Below are 26,574 nucleotides of genomic sequence, written 5' to 3' on the forward strand. Positions count from 1 at the left end.
TGGAATAGTGTGCAACACGTGGCCCCCATGTCTGGACTCACATGTTCGTGGAATAGCATACAACATGAGGTCCCTGTGTCTGGACTCGTGTTTGTGGAACAGCGTACAGCATGTGGTCCCTGTGTCTGCTCACATGTCTGCGAGGTTTGCCCATGCCGTGACACGTCTCGGAATCTCCCTCCTTTCCGTGGCGGGGCAGCGTTCCAGTGCGTGGAGACACCACGTGCTGCTCATCCGCTTGGCAGTGGATGGTGTTACGGCTGCTTCCGCCTGTGGGCTGTTCCGATTGCTGCTACGGTGAACGTTGGTGTGCCGGTGTTCTCCTTTCTCTTGGGCACGTACCCAGGATACAGTCGCCAGGTCAAGTGGGAGCTTTGTGTTTAATCATTCGAGGAGTGGCTATTTTCCAAAGCGGTTGCCTCATTTTACCTTCCCAGGCAGGCAGGAGGGCTCCAGTTTCTCCACATCCTCACTAACACATGTTACCGTCCGACTCTTTGATTCTAGCTGTGCTGGGGTATGCACTGGTAGCTCGCTGTGGTTTTATTCACGTTTTCCTGATAACTAAAGACATTGGACATATTTTCAAGTGTTCATTAGACGTTTGTGTTCTTTTCAGACCTTTTACCCACTTTTAAACTGAGTTGTCAGAATTCTTTATATATTCTAGGTACATGTCCCTCATCAGATGCGTGGTTTGCAGATATTTTCTCCAGTTCTGTAGATTATCTTTGCACTCTCTTGATGGATGTCTTTTGAAGCTCAAGAGTTTTAAATTTTGACGAACTCCAATTAACCTGTTTTTTAGTTGTTGCTAATGCTTTTGGTGTCAGGCTTAAGCTTCCTTTGCCAAATCCAAGGGCACGAAGATTTACTCCTGTGTTTTCCTGTGAGAATGCCATGCAATAGGTTTGCGATCCACTCTGGGTTAGTGTTTGCATGTGGTGTGAGGTAGGGGCTCACCTCAGTGTTCTGCATATGGATTTGTGGTTGTCTAAGCACCACGTGTTGGAAAGACTGTTCCTTCCCCGTTGAATGGTCTTGGCACCCCTGTTGACAATCAGCCGCCATGGGTACGTGGGCTCGTGTAGACTCAGCTCCATCCCATTACTCCGAGGTCTGTCCCTGTTTTGTGGTGGGTTTGGAGATCAGGGTGTGAGTCCTTGGCGGGTCCCCTCCCAGGGCTGTTGTGGCTGTGCTGAGTCCCCTGCGAGTCCCTGTGAGGTTCAGACCCGCTTGTCGGTCTCTAGGAGGCACCAGCTGGGACTCCAGTAGGGACGTCACCTGAAGCTCAGCCCGGGCAGCGTCACCGTCTCAACAAACCCATCAGTTCTCCTGACCTATGAGCACGGAACGTCTCCACTGGTTCAGGCGGCCTTTCCTTTTTTTCCAAAATGTTTTGTAGTTTTTGAAGTATAAGTTTTACACTTGTTTTGTTAAGTTTATTCCTAAGCATTTTATTTTTCTTGAGGCTATTGCAAGTGAAACTGTTTTCTTAATTTATGGATTGTTCATTGCAAGCCCTCAGAAATACAGTTGATTGTTGTATCTTGTGACCCTGTTGAACTCATTTATTAGATCTAATAGATTTTTTTAGTAGATTCCTTTGTTTTTGTTTTTTGTTTTTTTTTTTTTGAGACAGAGTCTTACTCTGTTACCTGGGCTAGAGTGCCCTGGCATCAGCCTAGTTCACAGCAACCTCAGACTCCTGGGCTCAAGCAATCCTCTTGCCTCAGCCTCCCGAGTAGCTGGGACTACAGGCATGTGCCACCACGCCCAGCTAATTTTTTCTATATATTTTTAGTTGGCCAATTTCTTTGTATTTTTAGTGGAGACAGGGTCTCTTGCTTAGGCTGGTCTTGAACTCCTGGCCTTGAGCGATCCACCTGCCTCAGCGTCCCAGAGTGCTAGGCTTACAGGCGTAGCCTAGCCCGCCACTGCGCCCGCCCGAGACTGGTTAAATATGCATTGTAAACATGGGTGAAATATCCATGATCGACTCTTCCTGGCTCCAAACTCCAAAATCAGGTTTTGCGACCGTGTGTAGAATGGGTCCGGTTACTTTACAAAGGCGATCTGCGGCAAGCACACGTGTGTGTGTGTGTGTGTGTGTGTGTGTGTGTGCATGGTGTGTGAGTGGGCCCAGGTGCTGCTGCTGCACACACAGCCTATGTGGTGAGGGGGGCTGGGGACCGACCACACCCGTGCAGCAGGTGTCTGCGCATCTTGTGTGCAAAGCCCACGGGGACACGGCTCACAGGCAGGATCCGGGTCGGGGAGGGGAAAGCACGACGGTCCTGCCCAAGAATGCCCGACGTCAAGCTGGGACTTGGAACGGGTCTGCACGTGGCATACATGATTGTCACAGCTGGGGAACCCGTGCCTCTGCTTTGTTGCAGCTGGTGGCGGCCATCGTGTTCATCAGCTTTGGCGTGGTGGCGGCGTTCTGCTGTGCCATCGTGGACGGTGTGTTTGCGGCACGGCACATTGTGAGTACTCGTTCTGTGTTCCCCCTCGCCTGCTCAGGTTAGAAAAGCTTCCCTTTTTTACGCTCCTTTCATAAATCAGAAGGAGGAGCGCTTTGAGAAACATGTGGCACGAAAATAAAACTAAGTGTGGATATTGGGAACCTGATTCATTTGCAGACTGTGCAGTTCGCGGCATTTTGCGGTTTGTGTGTCTTGTTGTTCTCTGCTATAGCAATTACATCTACTCGTGATTGTCAGTTTATTGGTCTGTCTCCTTCACTGATCTGTAAGTCCATCCCCTAAGAGCAACAATTGTCTAATTTGTTCTGCCCATATTAATAACTTCAGAGCTGTCTGCTCCATGAATATTGCGGACGGATGGATGGATGGAGAGTTGGATGGGGCCACTGATGGGTGTGTGGTCACATGGTTGACTAGATGGATGGATGATGGAAGGAGGATTGATAGAAAGACAGATGGATGGATGGATGGTGGATGGATGGCCGGATGGATGATAGAAGGATGGATGGATGGATGGTGGATGGAAGGAAGGATAGATGGATGGATGGATGGTAGATGGATGGACGGATGGATGATGGATCGATGGTGGATGGAAGGAAGGACAGATGGATGGATGGATGGTGGGTGGATGAACGGATGGATAATGGAAGGATAATGGAATGGATGGATGGACGGATAGATGATGGAAGGATGGATGGATGGATGGTGGATGGAAGGAAGGATGGATGGATGGATGGTGGATGGATGGACAGATGGATGATGGAAGGATGGATGATGGATGGATGGTGAATGGAAGGAAGGACAGATAGATGGATGGATGGTTGGTGGATAGATGAACGGATGGATAATGGAAGGATGGATGGATGGATGGATGATGGAAAGATGAATGGATGGATGGATGGATGATGGAGGGATGGATGGATGATAGGATGGATGGATGGTGGATGGATGGATGGAAGGAAGGACAGATGGATGGATGGAGAGTTGGATAGGGCCATTGATGGGTGTATGGTCACATGGTTGGCTAGACGGAAGGATGATGGAAGGATGAGTGGATGGTGTATGAATGGAAGGAAGGACGGATGGAAGGATGGATGATGGATGGATGGTGGATGGATGGATGGAAGGAAGGACAGATGGATGGATGGAGAGTTGGATAGGGCCATTGATGGGTGTATGGTCACATGGTTGGCTAGACGGAAGGATGATGGAAGGATGAGTGGATGGTGTATGAATGGAAGGAAGGACAGATGGATGGAAGGATGGATGATGGATGGATGGATGGAGGGATGGATGACAGATGGGTTGATGGGGATAATTGGAAGGAGGGATGGATGGATGCATAGATGATTGAACAATTAGATGGATGGGTGGGTGGGTGGATGATTGGCTGGTTGGATGGATGCATCTGTCAGTTTGAAATCCTTCTCACTATCTTCTTAATAGGAAAAAAACATTTTCTTTTAGGAAAGGAGGAGGAGCCCCGGTGGCTGTGCTGTGGACTTGTAGGGTACCCCTCAGAAGGTCCACAGGCACCCCCCTTCTGCTCTTCTCTGGTGGTGGATGGAGTAGAGTGTTGGCCCAGCCTGCGGGGACTGAGGGTGCCCCTCCCTGCGCATCAGACACGGGAGCCAGTGCCCTGGGAGGAGCTGTGTGGTCTTGTGCTTGCCTTCTCTGGCGGGAGGCTCGAGCCTGGCGCAGGCAGCCCAGAGTCCCCCTGGCCACTCCTGGCTGGAGCCGACTCTTCCCTTCCATCCGTGTGTGTCCATTTCTCTAGGAGCTGCGGCCCCTTACTGCAGGAAGGTGCCAGTTTTACTCCAGTGGGGTTGGATACGTGTATGACGTCTACCAGACAGAGGTGAATGAAGCCGTTTGATGCATTTGGTGTTTACACCTGCCCCATAAGGCTTTCTATGTCCCTGGTCGACATCCGGATGTTTTGATGCTAACAGTTCCTCCTGTTGGGGAGTGGTGACAGTCACAGTTGGGGGTGGTGACACAACTCAGTTCGTTTCTGCAAATGCTGTGTCATTTTAACATACCGAGTTGACTTTGGAGTTGCAGCTGCAGGCTGGCTTCATTGACACAGAACAATCTTGGAATTGATTTGTCCAGTTCTGTGTGGCTTTTCCAATTAGCATTTTTTTTTTTTTTGAGACAGAGTCTCGCCTTGTTGCCCAGGCTAGAGTGAGAGCCGTGGCGTCAGCCTAGCTCACAGCAACCTCAAACTCCTGGGCCCAAGTGATCCTCCTGCCTCAGCCTCCCGAGTAGCTGGGACTACAGGCATGCACCACCATGTCCGGCTAATTTTTTCTATATATTTTTAGTTGGCCAATTAATTTCTTACTATTTTTAGTAGAGATGGGGTTTTGCTCTTGCTCAGGCTGGTTTTGAACTCCTGACCTCGAGTGATCCTCCTCGGCCTCCCAGAGAGCTAGGATTACAGGCATAAGCCACCTTGCCCGGCCGGAATCTGGCTTCTTTATAATAGAAACCACTTTGTACCACCCGTGGGCCCTTCCTGCCACGCACCCCGATGTCCTGTCCCGGTGGAGGCCGGTCCCCTCCACTCCTGGGATCAGGGAGAAGTGGAGTCCCCCCTGTCTCCTGCTGAGCTCCGTTTATCAGGCCTTCTGAGGGAGCCTGCGTCCCCCAACCCCCACGTGGCCAAGTCCAGCTCCTATAGGGAGGAGTCCTGCTCCCCCACCTCTGCTCCCCCTCCCCTCAACGAGGCAGCCCTGTTCTGGAAACGGCCTGACTGGGTCTCTCTGTCCTCCCAGGTCACCTGCCACTCCTGGAACAGCAGGTGCCAGCTGAAGGTGAGAAGCAACACCTGCTACTGCTGTGATCTGTACACCTGTGAGAGGTGAGGGTTCTGCAGGGCCAGGCGTACACAGGGCCTACTGCTTCCCCAATGTCGTGCCGTTTGCCAGCCCCCCCTCCCCGCCCCAGCCAGCCTGCGTGTGTGGCCCCGTCCCTCCACCTTCCACATTCCCCTCACCATGCTGAGGAAGGGCCGGCGGCGCTCACGCTGCTGCTGGAAATGCTTTGCACATCTCCATGGCAGCCCCTGGGGTGGTGGGCTTTGGCCAGGGGCAGCCCCCTGGGGTGGTGGGCTTCGGGCAGGGGCAGCCCCCTGGGGTGGTGGGCTTCGGGCAGCGGCAGCCCCCTGGGGTGGTGGGCCTCGGGCAGGGGCAGCCCCCTGGGGTGGTGGGCTTCGGGCAGGGGCAGACCCCTGGGGTGGTGGGCTTCGGGCAGGGGCAGACCCCTGGGGTGGTGGGGTTCGGGCAGGGGCAGCCCCCTGGGGTGGTGGGCTTCGGGCAGGGGCAGCCCCCTGGGGTGGTGGGCTTCGGGCAGGGGTGCAGCCCCCCCTGCAGCAGCCTCCTGAACCCAGTCCGATTGGACACCGCCCTGTGCCCCCTCCTAATGGGCAGGCAGGGGCTGGGGGCCTTTGCCCCTCTGTGCCTGGCGCCTGGCTCTGCCCATGCGCAGTGTCAGACCAGGGTCGCACTCTGCCTGTTGCCCGAGTAGCCAGGACGACTCGTTCTGCCCGTGTAAGATGAAATCAGGCCTGTCGTCTTTTAAAGTTGTGTTGACAGCTTGATCACCTACCTGCACGGCCAGCGGGAGGTTTAGCGCTGGCTCTCCCGGGGCCCTCCCGGGGTTGAGCTACGGGCACCCCCTTCCCCAGGAAGAGGCATCTCCCATCCCAAGTCAGTGGGGGCTGGGGGGAGGGCAGCGCGTACAGTGGGTCCTTGAGGACCAGGCTGCAGCGTGAGGTGTCCTCGATTCCCATGAGGGTGGAGATGAGCCCGTGAGCGTCCCTGCCGGGGCGGCTGGGCCCCGAGGCTCAGGTCTGGGTGGGGCTGGCTTCTGTGCCTTGCCTGCACCAAGGACTCAGCTGGCGTCACTTCCTGGAGACCTCGTGGCCCATCCCCCTTCGCCCTGATGACCCAGGGACGTGGGTGCCCAGACTCCCCAGGGGAGTTTGTGCCATGGTCCTGCCCCGGCCCCTGGCCCTCAGGGCCTCTGTGCACTGAGCCTCCCCGGGAGGGGCCTGCTGGGCCCAGCGCTGACCCTTCCCCACCCTGCACGGCGCAGGGCGTGGGGGCGGCTGGCCCTGGCTTGGCAAGCGAGGGGAGGTCGGCGGGCTGCAGCTCCCACAGGCGGGGCTGGTGACGCCGCTGTCCTCGCTGCACAGCGCGGAGCCCTCGCCCACCTACTACGAGTTTGTTGGCGTGCGCAGCTGCCAGGATGTGGTCCACCTCTACCGCCTGCTCTGGGCCTCCGCGGCACTGAACGTGCTGGGGCTGCTTCTGGGCATCATCACGGCCGCCATCCTGGGGGCCTTCAAGGACGTGGTGAGTGGTGCCCTGAGCTGATGTCAGCATAGGGGCAGCGGGACGTGGGGGATGGACCCCAGGAGTGCAGGTCACGGCCCCCAGCCGGGGCCCTCACCGAGGGCCAGTGTCGGCTCACAGCCATGGCAGATGGACGTGGCAGCTGAGACTCCCCTGGGTGATTTCTCGCGGCAACTGTGGTCGCTGGCGGTTTTTAGCGGCGTGGTCTGGGCCTCTCCCAAGATGCACCATGCAGCCTCTTGGTCTTCGGGCGTTTTCGCTCCCAGAGGGGAACGGTGAAGCTGCGAGAGGCCTCGCACCCCTGCCCCCACCCTTGGGTCCGAGGTCTCCAGAAGGGTCCCTAGGGGCTGGCTCAGCATCCAGGGGGTGGGGTCCGGCCCCCAATCCTCAGGACTGCACCGGCTCAGCCCCCTTCACCCTCCCCGACCCAGCGCAGGCAGTGCTAGAGGTGGGGGTTCGGGGGAGGCCAGCCCCTGCGCCCCACCACGCAGACCCCCATGCCTTTGTTCGGGGAGCCCTCGGCCCCTCCGAGTGGGGTGGTGGTGGCCTGAGCCAGAGCCGCACTCCATATCCTGAGAACTATAACCACCCGAGTGGGACCCGTGAGGCGTTCGGCAGCCCTCGGTCTCCCCTGCCTCCCCTAGGGGTCCCTGTGCCCCCCAAGGCTGTGAGTTTGGGGGGACCCCCCCTGAGCCGTGCAGCCCGACCAGCTCCGAGAGCAATTTTCTTGATTCTTTCCCCAAAACGCACCAAAGAGCCCAAGCCAGTGTCACTCAGTGCGACTGGCTGCCTGAGGGGCTCAGGGACAGGTGGTCTCGGTGACAGCAGCGTCCCACTCCCCTTCCCTGGCTGGAGGACGGGGCTCCCCAGAGCAGGGCGGGGCTCGTGGGTGGGAGGGTTGCCATGCCAACCACCCACCTGTCTGTCTCCTGCGGCAGGTGCCCCTGTCCCGGCTGGCCCTCGGCCCGTCCGCCCCACCGCAGATCCTGTACAGCCCCGCACAGCAGGTCCTGGCCTACGCGGGATTCTGCCGGCCACCCGCCACCGTCCCGACCTGCTCTTCCTACCCTCTGCCCCTGCAGGTAGGGCCTGGGTCACCTGGTGGGGTCCCATGGGCCGGGCCGGGCCGGTCCTCTGGGTTAGGGAGTGGGGGGCAGAGCCAGCCTGGTGGGGCCGTCGGGGGTGACAACAGGGACGGCTGGCATCCGAGGGTCTTCTCTCCTCCTACGCCTGCTCCACGGTGCCCCCAGTTCTGGGCCACTTCCTGTGAGTGTGAGCTGGCCCTGCCTGCCACATGGCCTCGTGTCTGTGAGCACAGTGGTCACTCAGGTGGATTTGCCAGGACCCAGCCAAACTCACAAAAAAACGGTGGCTTTTTAAGGGTTCCCCATGTCTGATGCTGTGGGTCTGGGAGGACATTCAGGGAAGGGGCCCCCATCTCTGCAGGAGCCTTGGCTCAGCCCCAGCTTCCACGCCTGGCTCAGCGGCCTCTCTGTGTGCAGGGAGCCGCAGGGTGTGCCCGGGGACAGACCCTGGCCATCCTGCGCTGCTATGGGCCCCGTCGGCGCTTCCCACCTCGGCCCTGCGCGCTTGCTGCACTCTGTGGGTGCTGGGCACAGTGGGAGCTGTGTGGTCTCTGCGCACCATGGGCAGGAACACACCAGCTGTGGGACAGGACCGCTCCAGCCGCGCCCAGCGCCCTGGGCAGAGCCGGGAGCCCCTGGTCCTCACAGGCCTGGCCTCCCTTCCAGGCGGGGCACTTGCCCGTGAGGCCGGGGTGACCAGTGGATTCTGCAGTGACGGCAGCGTCCCCGGGTGGTATGTGCCGGGCTGGCTGTGGGGTTCGTGACCCTCACACATGTGTGTGATGCTCTCTGCGCCAGGGCAGCAGGGCAAATGTGGGGGTCGTTTGTGTTGAAGCCGCATGTCTGTAGTGTCTGCAGGGGACAAGCTCCTGGCAGACAGTGCCAGCGGGAAGCAAGGCCGGACCCAGAACAGTGGCTGCCTGGGATGGGTTCGCACCCCGCCCTCGTGTCAGCCCCACCCTGAGTGGCCAGGCTCGAGCAGGGTCTCAGCTCACCGCTGGAGTGGGAGCCTGTGCCAGGGATGTCCTAGAGGGAGAAGGGACCCACCAGCTCAAGGTGGGGGGCAGCCCCCAGACCTGTGGGGTGTGGGCGTGGATGAAGTGGCCGGCATGGCCTCGGTGGGGGTGGCCAGAAGCCCTGGTATGGCATCACCCTGTGGAGGGCAGCCTTTCTCTCTCTGCCCCAGCGTCCTCCTCTCACCTTAATGTAAAGCTGGGGCCGTGCTCCCCTGGCTGTGCTCCCCAAGGGCTTTGACCCCTGAGGGCTTTGCTCCCCTGGTCGTGCTCCCTTGGCTGTGCTCCCTGGGGGCTCTGTTTCCCTGGCCATGCCCCCTTGGCCATGCTCCCCGGGGACTTTGCTTCCCTGGCTGTGATCCCCTGGCCATGCTCCCTGGGGGCTCTGCTCTCCTAGCCGTGTTCCCCACGTTGTGCTCCCCGCTCTGTGCTCCCTATGGGATGTGCTCCCTGCACCATGCTCTGCTGGCCGTGCCCCCCCGGGCTGTGGTCCCTGGGGACTGTGCTCTCCTGGGGCTGTGCTCCCTGGGGGCCATGCTCCCCAGGGTCTGTGCTCCCCTGGCTGTGCTCCCTGGGCCATGCTCCCAGGGCTGTGCCACGCCCTGCATTCCCGGCGGAGAGGCCCTGTGTGAGGTGGGGGCCGTCTGGTCTTGTGGAGTGACTCGCAGGGGGCGGCCCGGTCCCTGTGGGGTCTCCCACCCCGGGAAGGTGAGGCCCCTCATCCTGGGTGCTGTGGCCTTTTCCGCTGCTGTGACTTGGGAAGGAGCTGTTCCTAGGTGACCCATGGTGGCCGCTCCAAGGGCAGGCGCGTCAGGTGCTGTGGGACAAGCCACTGAGCCCCACAGCCTCCATCTCCCAGTCCCACCCCAGGGACAGCAGCAGGAGAGAGGGTGCCACTGGGCAGCCACCTTGTCCAGGGTCCTCTGCTCTGGTCTCTCCATCTTCTGAGGGACGTTGGTGAAGCCCAGAGCTCAGGACTCACCTGGCAGGACTGTCTGCAGGGGTGTGGGGCTGGGTGGGCGCTCCCCTGGGGTCTGGCCGCCATTGGACAGACACCAACTTGGGATCGTAGGGACGCCAGGGACCTGGGACCAGGAGTGCAGCCTGCATGACTGCATCAGCCCCTCCCTCCGGCCAGTTGCCAGGACCTTGTGCTGGCTGAGGACACGGGGCGGGCCAGCTGGAGTGTGCACCCGCCCTGTGTGCTGGCATGGCGTGCTCTGCACCTGCCAGTGCTGCAGGGCAGGAGGTAGAGCCCCCTGGTGGGCAGGTGGGGGCCCACCGTCGCCATGACACCCAGACTGTGGGACACAGCTGGGTCTGTGTGTCCCTGAGGGCGCTTGCCGTCTCCTCTTCCGCCTTGAGGGCTCTGGCTTTTCACAAGGAGCAGACGCTCCCCTCTTCCTTCCGGGGAGGCCCGGCGCCCCCGCCCCCACCGTGGCCAGGCCGGCTCTGTGTGCCAGCATGTCGCTGCAAGTGCACTAATGACTGGTCCCACAGGGAAGGCCGTCGGATGAGGTGCTGCGTGTGTCTCTTTACGAGAACAGGAGAGATGCCATTCTGTCCACCCAGGAAATACTTCAAGTTTCTGTTGAGGTCGTTGGCAGCAAAATATGCTCTCACATAGCAGACGCTGGGGGCTGGGGGCTGTCTTGAGCAGTTAGTGGAAAGGAAGATCCCAGTGGTCCGTGTGCACTGCCTGAGCCATCTGCCGGCACCAGATGCAGGCGTCTTGGGCATTGGTGGGCTCGTCAGCAAGGACGTGGCATAGGTTTAGCTTCTGTCCTGTTACTGAGAAATTTCCTGGCCCTTCCCTCCGTGGTTCTTGGGGGTTCATTCCCTGATTCCTGGGGGTCACTGCCTGGTTCCTATGGGTTAATTCCATGGTTCCTGGGGGTCACTTCCTGGTTCCTGTGGGTTCACTCCGTGGTTCCTGTGGGTCACTCCCCAGTTCCTGTGGGTTAATTCCGTGGTTCCTGGGGGTCACTAATTCCATGGTTCCTGGGGGTCACTAATTCCATGGTTCCTGTGGGTCATTTCCTGGTTCTGGTGGGTTTACTTCCTGGTTCCTGTGGGTTCACTCTGTGGTTTGCTTGGCTCCGTGTAGACAGTGAGGAACACCAGGACACTACACGGGTTGAGCTGAGAGCCCCCGGCAGAGAATGTTCTCTGGAATGTTCTCCAGGGCTCCTTTGTGCCCTGGGGCCAGAAGGACGTGTATGACTGAGTGAGAAGCAGACGGAGGCTGGCCAGGGCCCAGCCGCAGTCCCTGCCGAGCACGGTGGTGGTGAGGACACTCCTGCTGGCTCCTGGGCCTTGTGCTGGGGCTGCGTCCAGCGAGAGGTGTGGACAGGCAGGCCGACCGCTCAGCGTCATGGCAGATCACAGCTGGTAGATCAGAGTTTAAAAAAGTCGTCCTGAGTTACGTGAAGAAGGAGTTTTTCTGTTTATTTATTTAAATGCTGATTTTGAGAAGGGATTTTTTTGTCCTATAGAACTTCAGGGGAATAAAGAAAAAACTGAAAGTTTTGTTGGCAGATGGAAGACTGGAATTTTCATTGATTTGAAAACCGTACCATTTCCCAGCATGCTTCTCGTCTCAGGACCGCTCGAGCGGGTCTCTGTGCCAGTCGGGTCCTCGGAGGACAGACCCGTCAGGGGTGCGTGTGCACACACGTGTGAGCAGAGAGGTCGTGGCTGGGGCGAGTCTGGGGGTTGCAGGTCCAGAACCCTCAGAGCTGGGCTGGCCACAGGTGTGGGGCGGTAGTTGGGGGTCCCTCCTCCGCAGGCTCCTTGGTCTTTTTCTCTCAAGGCCTTCAGTGGGCCATGAGCCCCCCTTAGGGAGGGTCACCTGCTTCTGTCAGAGCTGGCGGGTTTTAATGTCAATCTCATTTGAAAGGCACCTTGAGGCCGGGTGCAGTGGCTCACGCCTGTAACCCTAGCACTCTGGGAGGCCGAAGTGAGGGGATCACTTGAGCTCAGGAGTTCGAGACCAGCCTAAGCAAGAGCAAGACTCCATCTCTACTAAAAATAGAAATTAATTGGCCAACTAAAAATATATAGGAAAAATTAGCTGGGCATGCTGGCACATACTTGTAGTCCCAGCTACTTGGATCGCTTGAGCCCAGGAGTTTGAGGTTGCTGTGACCTAGGCTGACACCATGGCACTCTAGCTCGGGTGACAGAGTGAGATTCTGTTTAAAAAAAAAAAAAAGTGCCTTCACAGCCACACAGCAACTGGCATTTGTCCACGTGCCTGGTCAGTGCCGTGGCCCAGGACACATAGTAAACCGTTGCTCTGTGCTGCAAATGTCCATGCTTTGGGGTTGTTGTTTTTTTTTTTTTTTCCCTAAAATACGAAGTGTGGAGTGAGCCCTGGGCCCCAGCTCCCAGTTGCCCATGTTGGAGTTAGAGTCAGACAAAAGGCCGGCGGCCTGAGGGGTCCCGGAGCCCTGGATGTGCCGAGTGGACTCTTCCTGGGGGTCTACCACGTGCCTTCGACGCCAAGCCGTGGCCCCTCTCTCCCAGCCTCACCTGGGCCGGGCGGTTCTCTCTGGAGAGCCCTGGGCCCTACAGGACCTGGGCGGAGCCCCACGTGGACGGCATGGCAGGTCCCACGCGCTGACTGGGACCCTCTCTGTCTGTTGCAGCCCTGTGGCAGCTTCCTGTGTGAGGATGCGCCGCCGCCCGCCCCGCCGGCCTCCAGCTCCGGGCCTCCGCCTCGCTACGCACCGGCCTCTTTCCTCCCAGGAGAGAAACCGCCCCCCTACGCACCCTGACACAGAGGCGTAGGTTGGAAAATATCCCTTTAGTATTGTTTTTTTTTAAAGGTAGCCTGTAGCAGTCCTTCGTCTGTGGCCAACCTCCTGGAGAATCCAGGAGAACATTCTGGAAATCTGCACCCTCCTTCCCTCTTCTATGGCGGGGAGAGGCTGGGGCGGGCAGGAAACAGGCCCTGCCGGCAACTGGGGGGGTGGGGGGGCACCAGGGCTCACGCCCGTTCCCGCACCTGCGCCGACGCCACGTGGGGCTGCAGCTCCCACCAGGAGCCCTCGTTTGCGAGCCGTTGCTGTTCTGTGTCTTGTCCCTGCTGACAAGGAGGGTCCCGTCCCCTGCCCAGCGTCAGCCCCACCCAAGCGCTATGTTTGTGAGGGGGAGGCCCGGTGTGTCCCTGCGTGAGGCTTATCTGCTAAGGCCGTGTGCTATGCTCACACACGTGTGCGTCCCTGTCCCCACAGAGAGCCAGGGTCCCTGCCAGCCCCTCAGTGCTGCGCCCCAACATTTGCTGGGATGCCAGCCCCTCAGTGCTGCGCCCCGACATTTGCTGGGACGCAAAGACGCTCTCTCTCTGGTGCCTGGCGCTGTCTCAGGCCCGTGGCGGCGGGAGTCTGTGTGCCATGGCCTCCCCGGCCGTGGGCACGTCGCGTCTGCCCTTTGGGGACTTCCTGCCTGCGCTGCCTCCCGGGTGGGGCGTCCCAGCTGAGCTCCCCACGTCTGGGGACCTCCTCAAATGCCAGCACAGTGTTTGACCTCTGCCCTGGGTGGGACGGTGGGAGGTGGTCCCAGGCCTCCTGGGCCGAGCCAGGCTGCTGTCTCCCTGTTCTGCCACACAGACCCCGTGGCGTGGGCAGACACCCAGGAGCCACTAGACCCTGCACAGAGTGACAGGCTGTGTCCCCACGAAGGCGGGAGGTCAGGGCGGGCCGCCCCCAAGCTGCCACTTTGGTAAATTGATTATTTTGAATTGAAGTTGCTTGAAAGACAGCGAACGCAGGGAGAGGCGCTCTCTGAACTCCCGAAAGAACTCGGGGGTGACCGGCCGGGAGTGTGGGCTCTCCCCAGACAGGCTCCTGGAGGCCCCGCCTGCGTGTCTAGGGCCCCCTCCTTTCTGACAGCTGCTCCCTGTCCCCGTGTTCCCCCACGGAGATGCATGTGGGCTCCCAGACCCGCTCCCTGCGGTGCCCACTCTTCCGTGTGACGCTCTCGCGTGTGGAATAAACATGTGCACTGTGTCTCCCGTCGGCCTGCCTGTTGCCTGTTTGTTTCACGGGTCCAGCTGCCATGCTGGGGAGGTACACGAGCGGCTCCCCCTGCCCGGTCAGGGGCCTGCGGGAGAAAAGCTGGCAGTGGCGGGAGACGGGGTCTGAGGATTCCCCTCCCTTGCTCCATTCCCCAGCACGGACGGCTTCCCACAAGGCCCGCGGCCACGTGTGGGCAGCAATGGGCCTGGAGCGTAGAGAACCCTTGGCGGCCGGACCTAGGATCTGAGATTGGTCTTCCAAAAGACAGCTCCTCCAGCAGGAACTCAGGGGCACCTGTCTTCCGGGAAAGGCCTGGGCCACCACTGGTTTGTGGACCCCCCACATCAGCCCCACGGGTCTGTTTTCCAGGGAGGCGACCGGGCTCCCCCTCTGCGCTGACCGAGCCTGGACTCCAGTGGGGAGCGCGGCCTGGGCCCTAGGACTGGTTCTTGGCTGCCTGGCTTGAGCTCGAGGCTCCTTTGGAAGCTGAGGTCTGAATGCCGTTGGTGGCCCTGTTGCCAGCGCCCTCAGTAATTTTAGGGTTAGGTGATGAGGTCAGAGGCCGAACTCACTGGATTGCTTGGCTGCCTGCGGGCACATTCTCAGAAGTAGCAAAATCAGCAGAAACGGTTCCCCTGGCTGAAGTGGCGCTCGAAGACCTACGGTGACATCACGCAAGCACTAACCTCCCCACCATCACCGCTCTTCCCTTTGCGGCTCCCAGTTTGACCAGCCAGCTGGCTGTCCCCAGTGACCAGAGCCTCCGCAGGGCCCTCCCCCCTCCCCCCCCCCGACACTCGGGGTCTCTGCTCAGCCTGGGGGGCCAAGTGTAGTCCCAGGGGCGCCTTGAGGATCAGGCTAGGGCGAGCCGGGGGGTGTGGCCTGGGTAGGCCATGCCTGTGCCCAGTCCCTGGTCAAACCTCGTATGAGCAGTAATGTGTGCAAAGAGAATCCGGTTCCAATAACGAGCGTGTTTACCTGTCTAGATCGCGTGTCAGAGCTTAGGAGGAGGTTCTTGTTTCTGGTGGGCTGTCAGGCACCCTGGCAGTTTGGGAAGGAAGGCGGAGCTCACGCCCTGCGCTCGAGAGGGCAGAGGCCAGCCGGGCGCAGGCCACAGCCTGGCTGCCGCTGACTGGTGTTGAAGACGAGTCCCACAGCCCCCCACAGTCGGTTCTGCTTGCAGAGGCAGAGAGCAAGCCCAGCGCTTCCTGAAAGCCAGGCTTGTACTTTGGATACCTTCAATGTGATTCGAGACTGGGGAGCCCCAGGTACTCTCACCTGTGCTCTGAAGTGCGCCAGGATGTTTGTGCATGGACCACAGCTGGCGGACCACGGTGTCTGCTATCTGCACCAGGCCTGGGGTGCCTGTGTTCTGGGGTCCTATACTGTGTTCTGGGGTGATGTCCTGCATTCTGGGGTGCTGTACTGCGTTCTGGGGTGCTGTCCTGGGTTATGGGGTGCTATACTGTGTTCTGGGGTGCTATACTGTGTTCTGGGGTGCTGTCCTGGGTTCTGGGGTGCTGTACTGCATTCTGGGGTGCTGTACTATGTTCTGGGATGCTTCCCTGGGTTCTGGGGTGCTATACTAGGTTGTGGGGTGCTGTAATGGGTTCTGGGGTACTTTACTGGGTCATGGGGTGCTGAACTGGGTTCTGGGGTGATGTCTGGGCTCTGGGGTGCTGTACTGTGTTCTGGGGTGTTGCCCTGGGTTCTAGGGTGCTTTCCTGCATTCTGGGGTGCTGTCCTGGGTTCTGGGGTACTGCCCTGCATTATGGGTTGCTGCCTTGTGTTCTGGGGTGTTGCTCTGGGTTCTAGGGTGCAGTACTGGACTCTGGGGTGCTGCCCTGGGTTCTGGGATGCTGTACTGGGTTCTGGGGTGCTATATTGGGTTCTGGGGTGCTGTACTAGACTCTGGGGTACTGCACTGCATTCTGGGGTGCTGTACTGGGTTCGGGGGTGCTGTACTGGGTTCTGGGATGCTATACTGGGTTCTGGGGTGCTGTACTGGGTCCTGGGGTGCTATATTGGGTTCTGGGGTGCTATACTGGACTCTGGGGTGCTGCCCTGGGTTCTGGGGTGCTATACTGGGTTCTGGGGTGCTGCACTGAACTCTGGGGTGCTCACTGATTTCTAGGGAGCTGTACTGGGTTCCCTGCAAAGCCTCAGCTTGCAGCGCTCACAGGATGGCCGGAACCTGACAGGGGGAGCCGACCTTGTTGGTGGGGCTGCCCGAACCTTTCCGGTCACCTCTGGGATAGTAGCTGTCACGATGAGGCGGATGAGAAGGGCTGCTGGTCTTCTTTACCGCTCCGAGACTACATGCATGGGCAGTGCAGGCGCTCTGCGTAGCCACGCCTATCACTAGGTCTTATTTTCTGGGTAGGGATTCTATTGCGCAAATGCTTAGAAACCCTGCTAGGGCTTATTTTATGGGTAGGTCTTATTTTCAGGGAAACACGGTAAATAAAATAGCAAAGATTAAGAGGCTCCTAGAGTCCCCAGGAGCAAAGCCGGCCCCGAGATTCCTGTGGAGCGTCAGCCCTTCATCGTCAGGCCTGGGGAGGTCTGCATGGGCGTTACCTGCCTGGCCCAGGTGATTCTGTGTCCTGGGCACTCTGGGCCTGGCCTCTGAGCCGTCCAGACGGGCTCTCGCTGGCCCTGGGAGCAGATCTGGGCAGGGGGCCTCTGCTCATGGAGCTGTGACCACCAAACCCCTGGAAGCCAACCAGGTACCCAAATCACAAGAGCTACCTTCATCACCCTCATGCGGACCTGGGGCCAGAGATGCGAGGGGCAGGGGCCCTGAGGTGTTTCTCTGAGACTGCTTTCTCCAGCGACCCCCAGACCCGACTTTGTCTTCCCTGGCTGGGCTTTCCAACTTGCCCAGAGCCAGAAGCTGTTAAAAAATATTGGACTCCAAGGTCAACAATTTGGTTCGTGCCCACAAAAATGTCCTTCCCCCAGCCGCAAAGAATGTGGACACTTTGGCTCCCAGCCTGGTGGTGGCTCCTGGCTCTCCCAGGCCTCAGGGGCAGTCCCCAGCCGGCATGGGGCTCTGGCCCACTCACGCTGCGGCATGGCTGGGTGCATTCTTCTCTGACCAAGCCTGAGACTTCCCAGGGACAGAGCCTGGTACGGCCTGGCTGGGACTCGGCTCTGACGGCCCCACTGGGCGCTCGCTTGCAGCCTGGGCTTGGCGAGGCCTCGCGGGGGCCTGGGGGTGCTTGTGCCTTGGGGGTTTTCCCAGCTGTGGAGCCCAGGCTGCGTTCAGCCCCGGGAGTTGGGGAGTGGTGGGGAGAGGAGGGGCAGGTCCCCTCCCCTGTCCCCTGTCTCCTATGCCATTCCACAGGCTGGGCTGTTGGAGTCAGGGATCGGGGTGCCGTGGTCACCTCCTCCTGTGCTTCCCTGCCCACGGCAACAGGGTGGCCGAGGTGACAGGCCTTTCTCACCCTGCTCAGGGGTACGGGCCGGGAGGGCAGCCGTCAGCTGGCGAGGGCAGGAGTCAGAATGAAGCCGGCGCCCCAGGAAGCCTGCGGAAATGATGCCAGGAAACAGGTGTCAGAGCCCACCCAGAGCAGGGGAAACTCCCCCGGCGGGTGGGGAGTGTGGTGTAGATGCTGACCACACTGCACGCCCTCGAGCTCCCATGTGGTCCAGCCCCCAAAGCTCGGGTGTCCCCTCAGGAGAGTGTGGCTGGTGGGAGGGGCTGGCTGCAGCGGAACCTTCCCCAGGCGTTCCGAGTGACCTCCGTGTGGCCCGTGGGTTCTGCGGCGACAGGGGCTGTCTGGTCCACTGCACACACTGGGCCCCCAGGGCTGCAGGAGGCCTCATGCAGTTCTCCTTGTGCACTTCCTGGGATGGGGTTCTGTGTACTCAGAGCTGTGCTCGGCTGCCCTAGGGCTGAGGGCGGAGGGTCTCTGCTCTGTGAGTTGCCAGCATTCCTGCCCACAACAGATAGGTTGTGACCATCTGCACGGCCCCAAGCCCTGGGCCCTGCTGTCCTCAGCCCCACCAACCACTCTTTTTTTTTTTTTTTTTTTGAGACAAAGTCTCGCTCTGTTGGCCAGGCTAGAGTGAGTGCCATGGCGTCAGCCTAGCTCACAGCAACCTCAATCTTCTGGGCTCAGGCGATCCTCCTGTCTCAGCCTCTCGAGTAGCTGGGACTACAGGCATGTACCACCATGACCAGCTAATTTTTTCTATATATTTTTAGTTGGCCAATTAATTTTTCTATTTTTAGTAGAGACAGGGTCTCACTCTTGCTCAGGCTGGTCTCTAACTCCTTACCTTGAGCAATCCTCCCGCCTCGGCCTACCAGAGTGCTAGGATTATAGGCGTGAGCCACCGCGCCCGGCCTCCCACCAGCCACTCTTGTGCCCTGGGGACAGTGCAGGGGCCCGAGCTCGTATACCCTACCATCCTCCCTGTGGGATGTCCATGGTGCCGCTGGACAGGCTGGGCTAGAGCTGCCACCACGAGCTCCAGATGACCTTTCTGAAGGTAGTGGCCCGTCTGGATTTGTGCTGAGGCCAAGGACTTATACCGCATCCCTATTTCCTCTTGCACCGATGTGGAAAGTTAACTGCTAAACCTCTTGAACTAGTTCTCTGAAGGCCTGAAGCTGCCAAAAGTTTAGAAAAAGAAGAGTAATGGAAGGAGGTGTCTCTCGCGGCCTGAGCAAATGCAGCCTGTCCCCTCCCACAGGCCATGGGACACGGCCGGGGGTCAGAAAGCTGCTGTCAGGTCCACAGGAGGCCCGGACACGGGGTGGGTTTGCCTCACCTGCCCGTCAAAGGGCCGGACACCCGTGAGTCCTCGGGCAGGCGCCCTGTGCTGCCGGCCTCCAGCAGGGCGTTGCCGATACAGTGAGCATCTTGGCGCAGCCCCCCACCCTTCCCAAGGCAGGCCGGGCCCTGCGCGGGGGCTTGCCATTGCTGGCTGCAGGGCGATGTCACCAGGTCAGGCAAGCCAGGTGGGGCTGCCCAGGGTCTGCGGGGCCACACCCTCTCCCCGCCATGCTGGGCTGGCTGCCGCAGCGGCCTTACACCAGGCTCTCCCATCGCACACGGCAGGCTCCCCAGGACTCCAGCCTTCCTGCTTGCTCTAGCTGAAATGCGAACCCACATCCGCGGCCAGGCTCCCTCAGTGTGTGGCCAGGTCCTGCCACGCGGGCCTGGGATTAACCGGGTGTCAGAGCGCCAATGGCTGCGGGCTGAGCGAGATCCGAAAGTGCGCAGAGCCAGAACAGTGCGGGGGTTGGAATTAAAAATAATGGAATCTCGGGCCAGGCGCGGTGGCTCACGCCTGTAATCCCAGCACTCTGGGAGGCCAAGGTGGGAGGATCGCTTGACGTCAGGAGTTAGAGACCAGCCTGAGAAAGAGCGAGACCCCATCTCTACTAAAAACAGAAAGAAATTAGCTGGATAACTAAAAATATATAGAAAAAAAATTAGCCAGGCATGGTGGCGCATGCCTGTAGTCTCAGCTACTTGGGAGTCTGAGGCAGGTTGATCTCTAGAGCCCAGGAGTGTGAGGTTGCTGTGAGCGAGGCTGACACCACGGCACTCTAGCCCAGGCAACAGAGTGAGACTCTGTCTCAAAAAAATAAAAAAAAAATAGTGGAATCTCAGTGTGGCGCTGGGAGCCTGCGCCGGTTCTCGAGTGGCCCCCACAGAGGTGCCCACCTGCTGAGAGCAGGCGTTCCTCTCGGGGACCAGTCCTCCCCAGGCCTCTGCGGCCACCACCCTCCATGGCCCCAGGCCCAGGCAGGGGTGCATCTCCACGGCCTTTTGTGGGGAGTCGCAGCCCACTGGGGCCAAAGAGCACCCGGGACCACTGTGCCCCCCTTACAGACCAGGAGACCGAGGCACAGAGCAATTCACCAAAGTGTCCCCTGCTTCCAGCACGTTCTAGGCCAGACTTGACTTCGTTTCTTTTTTTTTTGAGACAGAGTCTTTGTTGCCCAGACTAGAGTACTGTGGTATCAGCTTAGCTCACAGCAACCTCACACTCCTGGGCTCAAGCGATCCTCCTTCCTCAGCCTCCCGACTAGCTGGGACTACAGGCATGCGCCACCATGCCCGGCTGGTTTTTTCTATATATTTTTAGTTGACCAATTCATTTCCTTCTATTTTTTTAGTAGAGACGGGGTCTGGCTCTTTCTCAGGCTGGTTTCGAACTCCTGACCTTGAGCAGTCCTCCCGCCTTGGCCTCCTAGAGTGCTAGGATGACAGGCGTGAGCCACCGCACCCGGCCTGGACTTTGCTTCTTAAATAGAGAGCACCTGGGTCCCAGGCAGTGGGTTTGTCCGGGAGGACAGAGAGTGTGTCCGGTGCTGTGCCCATAGTCCTCCCGCCTGCTGGGCAGCTCCTCACACTCAGAGACGCCGCCTGGGAGCGGCCCGGCCTCTCCTGCCTGAGGCTCCCGCCCGCCCAGGCTGTGTGCAGATGCCCAAAGGGGGCCAGGCACCCCTCCCTGTCCCAGGCCACCTCGTATGTTGGGGACCCCCAGGCAGCAGACCAGGCCCAGCCAGCGGGGGCACCGTGGGTCCGCTTACCCCGAAAGCTGTGAGCGCTAAAAACCCACCAGGAGCAGATGATGCCGAACATAGCGTAAAGTTTTCTGTAAATATTTTATTCTCCACGTTTACAGTCAGAAAGAAGCATCTGGTAATAAAAATAACAGAGCGCTGTGCTCCTCAAATCTGCCCTGCCTCCCGCGCAGGGTGGGCTCCCGGACCCGCGGCGGGTGCGGGCTGCAGACCCCAGTCTCGCTATGTACAGTATTTACAGCCGGAGGCAGGTCTTGGGGGCCCCGAGCCCCGTCCTCACCTCCGGGTCGTTGCGGAAGTGCGTGAGGAGTCCCGGTGGCGGAGAGCCGCGCAGGCCTAGCGTGTGCCGGGCTCGGCCGGCGGGCAGGAGTGGGAGGAGATGTCACTGTGCTTGTACGCGGCCTCGTCCAGGTCCAGGGCCCTCCCGTTCACCTCCAGCGTCATGCAGCCGCGGTAGAACGCTGTGACCGGCGCCGAGGTCACAGGCACGTCTGGGCCGGGCGGGAGAGAACGGGCGGGGCTCAGCGCTCGCTTACCGCCTAGCTCCTGCAGGGCGCCGTTCCCTCTCATCTTGTCCACCACCCTCCCTCGGACGGGGCAGGGCCGGCCTCAGGGGCGCAGAGCTGGGACCGAACGTGGTCCCCTTCCGGGCCCAGGAGTCACCCCACTGCAGGGCTTCCCTGCTGTGACCCTCTCCAAAGCTCTGTTTGCTAAGACTAGGTGGAGCTTGACTCTGGTAGCTGGACAGATCCCGCCATCCATGGCGAGTTAAGGCCTGTGCTGAGTGGGGTGCAAAGCTCCTGGCTCCGTCTACCTGTCAGCACCACCTGGTGATTCCTGGCCTTGGGCAAGGACGTTTTTGTTTTTTGAGACAGAGTCTGACTCTGTTGCCTGGGCTAGAGTGTCGTGGCATCAGCCTCGCTCATAGCAACCTCCAACTCCTAGGCTCAGGTGATCCTCCTGCCTCAGCCTCCCAAGTAGCTGGGACTACAGGCATGCGCCACCATGCCCAGCTAATTTTTTCTATATATTTTTAGTTGGCCAATTAATTTCTTTCTATTTTTAATAGAGATGGGGTCTGGCTCCTGCTCAGGCTGGTTTCGAACTCCTGACCTTGAGTAATTCGCCCGCCTCAGCCTCCCCGAGTGCTAGGATTACAGGTGTGAGCCACTGCGCCTGGCTGAGGACGTTCTTAATTAGACACGGGTCCCACCCTGGGTTTGCGTGAGATGGCAGGACGAGCCGGACATCCTTGTGGATGCAGCAGGGGCCGGCGGTTCCTCTGTTAACTGCCCACGGCCCTGCCTGGCCCCGCTAAACCGACACTGTCAACCCCGAGGCCTCCCCCCGCTGGGCTGGTGGCTGGGAGGGACATGAGAGGTGGTGGCTGGCTCGGGCCGCTAAACCGACACCGTCAACCCCGAGGCCTCCCCACGGCCCGGCCAGCTCCCCTGAAACAGCCCCGCACAGGACAGAGACCCAGCCCTGTCTGGGATCGCCCGGGGAGGGTGGGCCGGCCCTACCTGGCAGTCCCCCGGCAAAGGTGAGCACCGGGCCCCGCAGGTGCCGTCCGAGCGTGTCCAGCCTCTCCCTCAGCTGCGTGGCGCCAACCTCGCTCCAGCCTCGAGTGCCGTCCACCTCCAGGGCGGCCGTCCCCTCCCGCAGGGACACAGAGACCACATGTTCTTGCCTGTCACACGCCTTGATCTCCACCAGCGCCAGGGCCACGCTCTCCACCGCCAGGACCACCAGCTGCAGGGACACCGGGGCAGGGTCAGAGTGTGCAGGGTGGAGCCCAGTTCTGCGCTTGCCAACCGTGGGCGACTGCCCACCCGCCTGCCTCAGTTTCCGCCCGGAGCCAGCGGCTGGCCGGGAGGCGCTTGCAGAGCGGACACAGCCAGGGGCAGGGGGGTCGGACATGGGCCTGGACACAGCCTAGAGGACGCCAGTGGGGTGGCCGGGCTGTGCGACTCGAGGCACCGCGGCCCGGCTGCCCAGCTCCCAGCCAGGCACACGTGGGAACCTGCCACCCAGTTCCAGGTGCTGGCACTGGGTCTGGAGGTGACAGGCCTGGGCCCCCTCGGGGTCCAGCCAGGTGACCAGAGGGCAGGGGGACAGGGGAGCTGATCCTGGTCAGACCTGAGTTTCCTCCTCTGCCCAGAGCAGAGAGAGCAGAGCCGGCACCCAGCTGGGACCTGAACGTCCCTGGCCGCTGGCGCGTGTGGGGCTGGGGTTGCCTGGGGACAGACGCCGCTGGGGGCAGTGGGTGCCCGCAGAGCGACTTTTCCAGGGAGCAGGGAGCTAGTGACGCTGTCTGACCACACAGGTAGATCGTGCCAAACCGCCGCGCCTCCCGCTGTATGGGGAGCCCACGCCCGAGCGCGGCCCACAGGCGCTGGCCGGTGTCAGACCCGGCCACTCGGAGCGACTGCGCCAGGCTCGCCTGCTGGGGCCTCTGGCCGGGGGCGTCTGGGGCTGGGACAGACCCTGTGGCTGGGGACAGAGCGGGCGGGCAGGGGTGCAGCCGTGCAGGGGCCGCCGTACCTGTTTCTTGAGCTTCTTCGAGGAGTGGTAGTCGACCAGGGCCACAGACAGGGGCATGACGCGGTGGTCGGGCGCCCAGAGCGCAAGCAGCACCCCCGTGTCCGTGGCGGGGCGGATGCGAGCCACAACTCTTATTTCCCAGGTGGTCTCCGTGCCGACGTCCGGGGAGGTCCGCGCTGCCATGAAAGCCGCGCATTACACGGCAGTGCAGGAGGCGGCGCGGCGGGCGTGAGCGGCGCGGCGCTGGCCAGGCCGGGGCGAGGGGAGCCTGCGCGTCACCCAGCACCGAGACCCGCCGGCGGCGCCTGTGTCTGGCAGTGAGGGGACTTGCACGCTCGGCTCAGATTCCACCCACGGCACGGAGCACCGGGCCACCAGAGGATGGCGGCCTCCTGCCCGCCACGCCAACACCCTCCCCAACGCCCTTCGGGGGCGGTCGTGGGGCCTCGCCGACCTGCTCCCGCTGCCAGCAACACTGAGTGAAGGCGGGTCTTACTGTTCTGGTGCTCCAGCGGGGGGCTTGTCACTCAAGTGCTGTGTGTACATGCGTGTCACACGTGTGTCTCATGCATGGTACATGGTAATGAAGCGCCCATGTGACACTGTGTCTCGCACAGTTACGCAGGGTGTGTTTGGCACTCTCACTGTGTGTATGTGTGTCACACACATGTATCATACATGGTACATTGGAACGAAGCACGTGTGTGACACCGTGTGTCACACAGACGGTCCCGCAGGGTGTGTTTGGCACAAAGGGCCAACTCTGGTTCTACCAGGACAAAGGCCGCCCACGCCTGGCTCTGCACTCAACCCCACACCCCTAACTGAGAGCCGGAGGACGGTCCCCACGCCCTGGGTGCTGAGTGCTATCATGTCACCAGGTGGTTCCCAGTCCTAGCGCAGGAGTGCGTATAGGCAAAGTGACACTGAATTACACAGACACCTGCCGCCAGAGGCCGGGATTGGGGCAGGGCAGGGCAGGCCTGTCCTCCTTCCCCACTTCCATGAGCTCCTCAAACCCAGCCACACAGCACCCCGTCTGTCTCTCCCTGGGGTCTGTGACGGTCAGTTCTCAGTAACCGATGCACACAGATTTGGAAAAGTGACACAGATACAGCCTTCTCTCCCTGCCACCGTGCCTGGTACTTGTGAGGAAGAGGCGAGAGACCCTTTCACCCCAAGTGCCCAGCAGTGTGTCCAGCCACACAGCTGCCGTCCTCAAGGCCCCAGCCCAGCTCTCCTGGGACGTCCTCCCCGGCGCAGAACAGAGACCTCCACGCGGAGGCTGCTCTGACACCGTCCGGGGCCCACGCCCATCCTGGTTGCCACAGTGTGAGTCCAGCACTTTGGTTTCCTGGGGAGTCTTTTCTTGTGAGCTGGATGTTAATGGCTTAGTCCAAGATTCATTAAAGACCGGGCGCGGAGGCTCACGCCTGTAATCCTAGCACTCTGGGAGGACGAGGCGGGAGGATTGCTCAAGGTCAGGAGTTCAAAACCAGCCTGAGCAAGAGCGAGAACCTGCCTCTACTAAAAATAGAAAGAAAATTAATTGGCCAACTAAAATACATAGAAAAAAATTAGCTGGGCATGGTGGCGCATGCCTGTAGTCCCAGCTACTCGGGAGGCTGAGGCAGGAGGATTGCTTGAGCCCAGGAGATTGAGGTTGCTGTGAGCTAGGCTGACACCACGGCACTCACTCTAGCCTGGGCAACAGAGTGAGACTCTGTCTCAAAAAAAGAAAAAAAAAGGAGAGAACAAGATCACAGCAGCCTCTCTGAGACGCATCCTGGCCAACTTGTATGAAGGTAGTTATACACTGAGGAAATCTATGAAGACTGTAGACATACGTGTGTGTGCATATAGGCATGTATGTATAGATGTGTACATAGGTGCGAATACAGATGTGTACATAGGCGTGTGCATGTATAAGAAAAAGAAGATTCATTAAAATGCGCAGAGCTCCAAGTTCTGTGTGGCCTCTGCTGTCACAGAACCCGCAGGTCAGAACTAAAAGCGGCGTGGCGGGCAGACCACGAGGGACGCGGCCGTCAGAAGCTGCGGGTGTGACGTCTGCGTGGCGTGGGCAGTGCTCACGTCCTCCAGTGGTCAGGAGAGTGAGCATCTCGTGTTGCGTGGTCTCAAACGCTGCAGGGACGTGTGGGTTTGTGAGCACAGAGACTAGAGCAACGTTCCACTCGGTCGGTGCTGCAGCGAGGGGTGACCGGCTCTTTACTCAAAGTGCCTTTCCTGACAACAGCCGTGGTTGTTTTGTTCTATTTTATTTTATTACTTTTTGAGACAGAGTCTCGCTTTGTTGCGCAGGCTAGAGTGAGTGCCGTGGCGTCAGCCTAGCTCACAGCAACCTCAATCTCCTGGGCTCAGGCGATCCTCCTGCCTCAGCCTCCCGAGTAGCTGGGACTACAGGCATGTGCCACCATGCCAGGCTAATTTTTTCTATATATTTTTAGTTGTCCAAAATAATTTCCTTCTATTTTTAGTAGAGACAGGGTCTCTCTCTTGCTTTGCCTGGTCTCGAACTCCTGACCTTGAGCTATCCTCCCGCCTCAGCCTCCCAGAGTGCTAGGATTACAAGTGTGAGCCACCACACCTGGCCACGGCCGGCCGTGGTTTTGAGAGTAAACAGGGAAGTGGTGAGCCAAGGTTGGCCTCAGGCAGAGAGAGGAGCAGGTCCCGTCCCTAGAGCAGGAGGGCCTTCCTTAAACACGAGGGTCTCATGGGGCACCCAAGCTCCTGGGCATGGGGTCCAGTGGAACAGGTTCTGCCTGCACCCCACACGGCCCGGGGAGAGGAGCGGAGCGGGCCGGGTGCCCCAGTGGGACCCTCGGGGTGGGAGTCGGGACACGGCCAGAGACACGGCCCGGGGGAGGGGGAGCTGCACCTGCTGAGCCTGGAGCGCTGCTCACTCACCAGCATCTCAGGAGCGTTTTTACTATGCATTTCCACCAGTTGGGCAATAAGCACAGAGAGGGTCGTGCTGTGCTGCATTTCGGGGACTTTGGGCCTGACATCTGCCTCCTTCTGCCACAGCCATCCCTAACAGCCTGCCGCCTGCCCGCCATGGATGTCCTACCGGCAGACAACAGTGGGGTCCACACCCCCTTGGGCCAGCCCTTGGCACCCCAGAGCCCTCCAGGCACACGGACTGCGGGTGTCCTGGACAGACCACGGGCCCTGCCCCGGGTGCCCCACCCCCACCCTGCTTCTGCTGCCCTGAGCTCTCGAGCACCTTGGCCCTGCCCCTGGCACTGCGGGACTCGCCACCTGCTGAGATCCACTTCCAAGGCCTCTGTCCTCCTCCTGCTCCTCTCTCATATTCTAACCTGAGCTCCCTGGGGCAGCCAAGCTGCTTTCTACTACCGTGTTTCCCCGAAAATAAGACCTATCCGTAAAATAAGCCCTAGCAGGATTTGTAAGCATTTGCACAATAGAAGCCCTACCCCGAAAATAAGACCTAGTGACGGGAGTGGCTACACAGCGCATCTGCACAGCC

General features: G+C 59.9%; 2 protein-coding genes across 4 annotated transcripts in view; one reads left to right on the top strand and one right to left on the bottom strand.

The window, feature by feature from the left end:
* The window catches only part of TMEM255B (transmembrane protein 255B), a 39,817-nt gene that overhangs the window by 12,594 nt on the left and 649 nt on the right, over positions 1 to 26,574 (top strand). Inside the window, exons 4-9 of one of the 3 annotated variants that reach the window (XM_076009620.1) lie at positions 2,400 to 2,489; positions 4,267 to 4,347; positions 5,270 to 5,355; positions 6,691 to 6,850; positions 7,789 to 7,932; positions 12,599 to 13,966. In XM_076009620.1, coding sequence (XP_075865735.1) covers positions 2,400 to 2,489; positions 4,267 to 4,347; positions 5,270 to 5,355; positions 6,691 to 6,850; positions 7,789 to 7,932; positions 12,599 to 12,727 — 690 coding nt within the window. In that variant the 3' untranslated portion in view covers positions 12,728 to 13,966. Of the gene's footprint in view, positions 1 to 1,642; positions 2,490 to 4,266; positions 4,348 to 5,269; positions 5,356 to 6,690; positions 6,851 to 7,788; positions 7,933 to 12,598; positions 13,967 to 26,574 lie in introns of those variants that run through there. The other 2 variants (XM_076009618.1, XM_076009619.1) reach the window with 2 other exon arrangements.
* The window catches only part of GAS6 (growth arrest specific 6), a 30,938-nt gene continuing 24,945 nt past the window's right edge, over positions 20,582 to 26,574 (bottom strand). The window contains exons 13-15 of the mRNA XM_076009617.1: positions 23,064 to 23,239; positions 22,043 to 22,271; positions 20,582 to 21,010 (exon numbers count right to left, since the gene is read on the bottom strand). Coding sequence (XP_075865732.1) covers positions 20,856 to 21,010; positions 22,043 to 22,271; positions 23,064 to 23,239 — 560 coding nt within the window. The 3' untranslated portion in view covers positions 20,582 to 20,855. The remainder of the gene's footprint in view (positions 21,011 to 22,042; positions 22,272 to 23,063; positions 23,240 to 26,574) is intronic.

Source organism: Microcebus murinus, chromosome 13 (genome assembly GCF_040939455.1).
Source record: "Microcebus murinus isolate Inina chromosome 13, M.murinus_Inina_mat1.0, whole genome shotgun sequence".
Lineage (NCBI taxonomy): Eukaryota > Metazoa > Chordata > Mammalia > Primates > Cheirogaleidae > Microcebus > Microcebus murinus.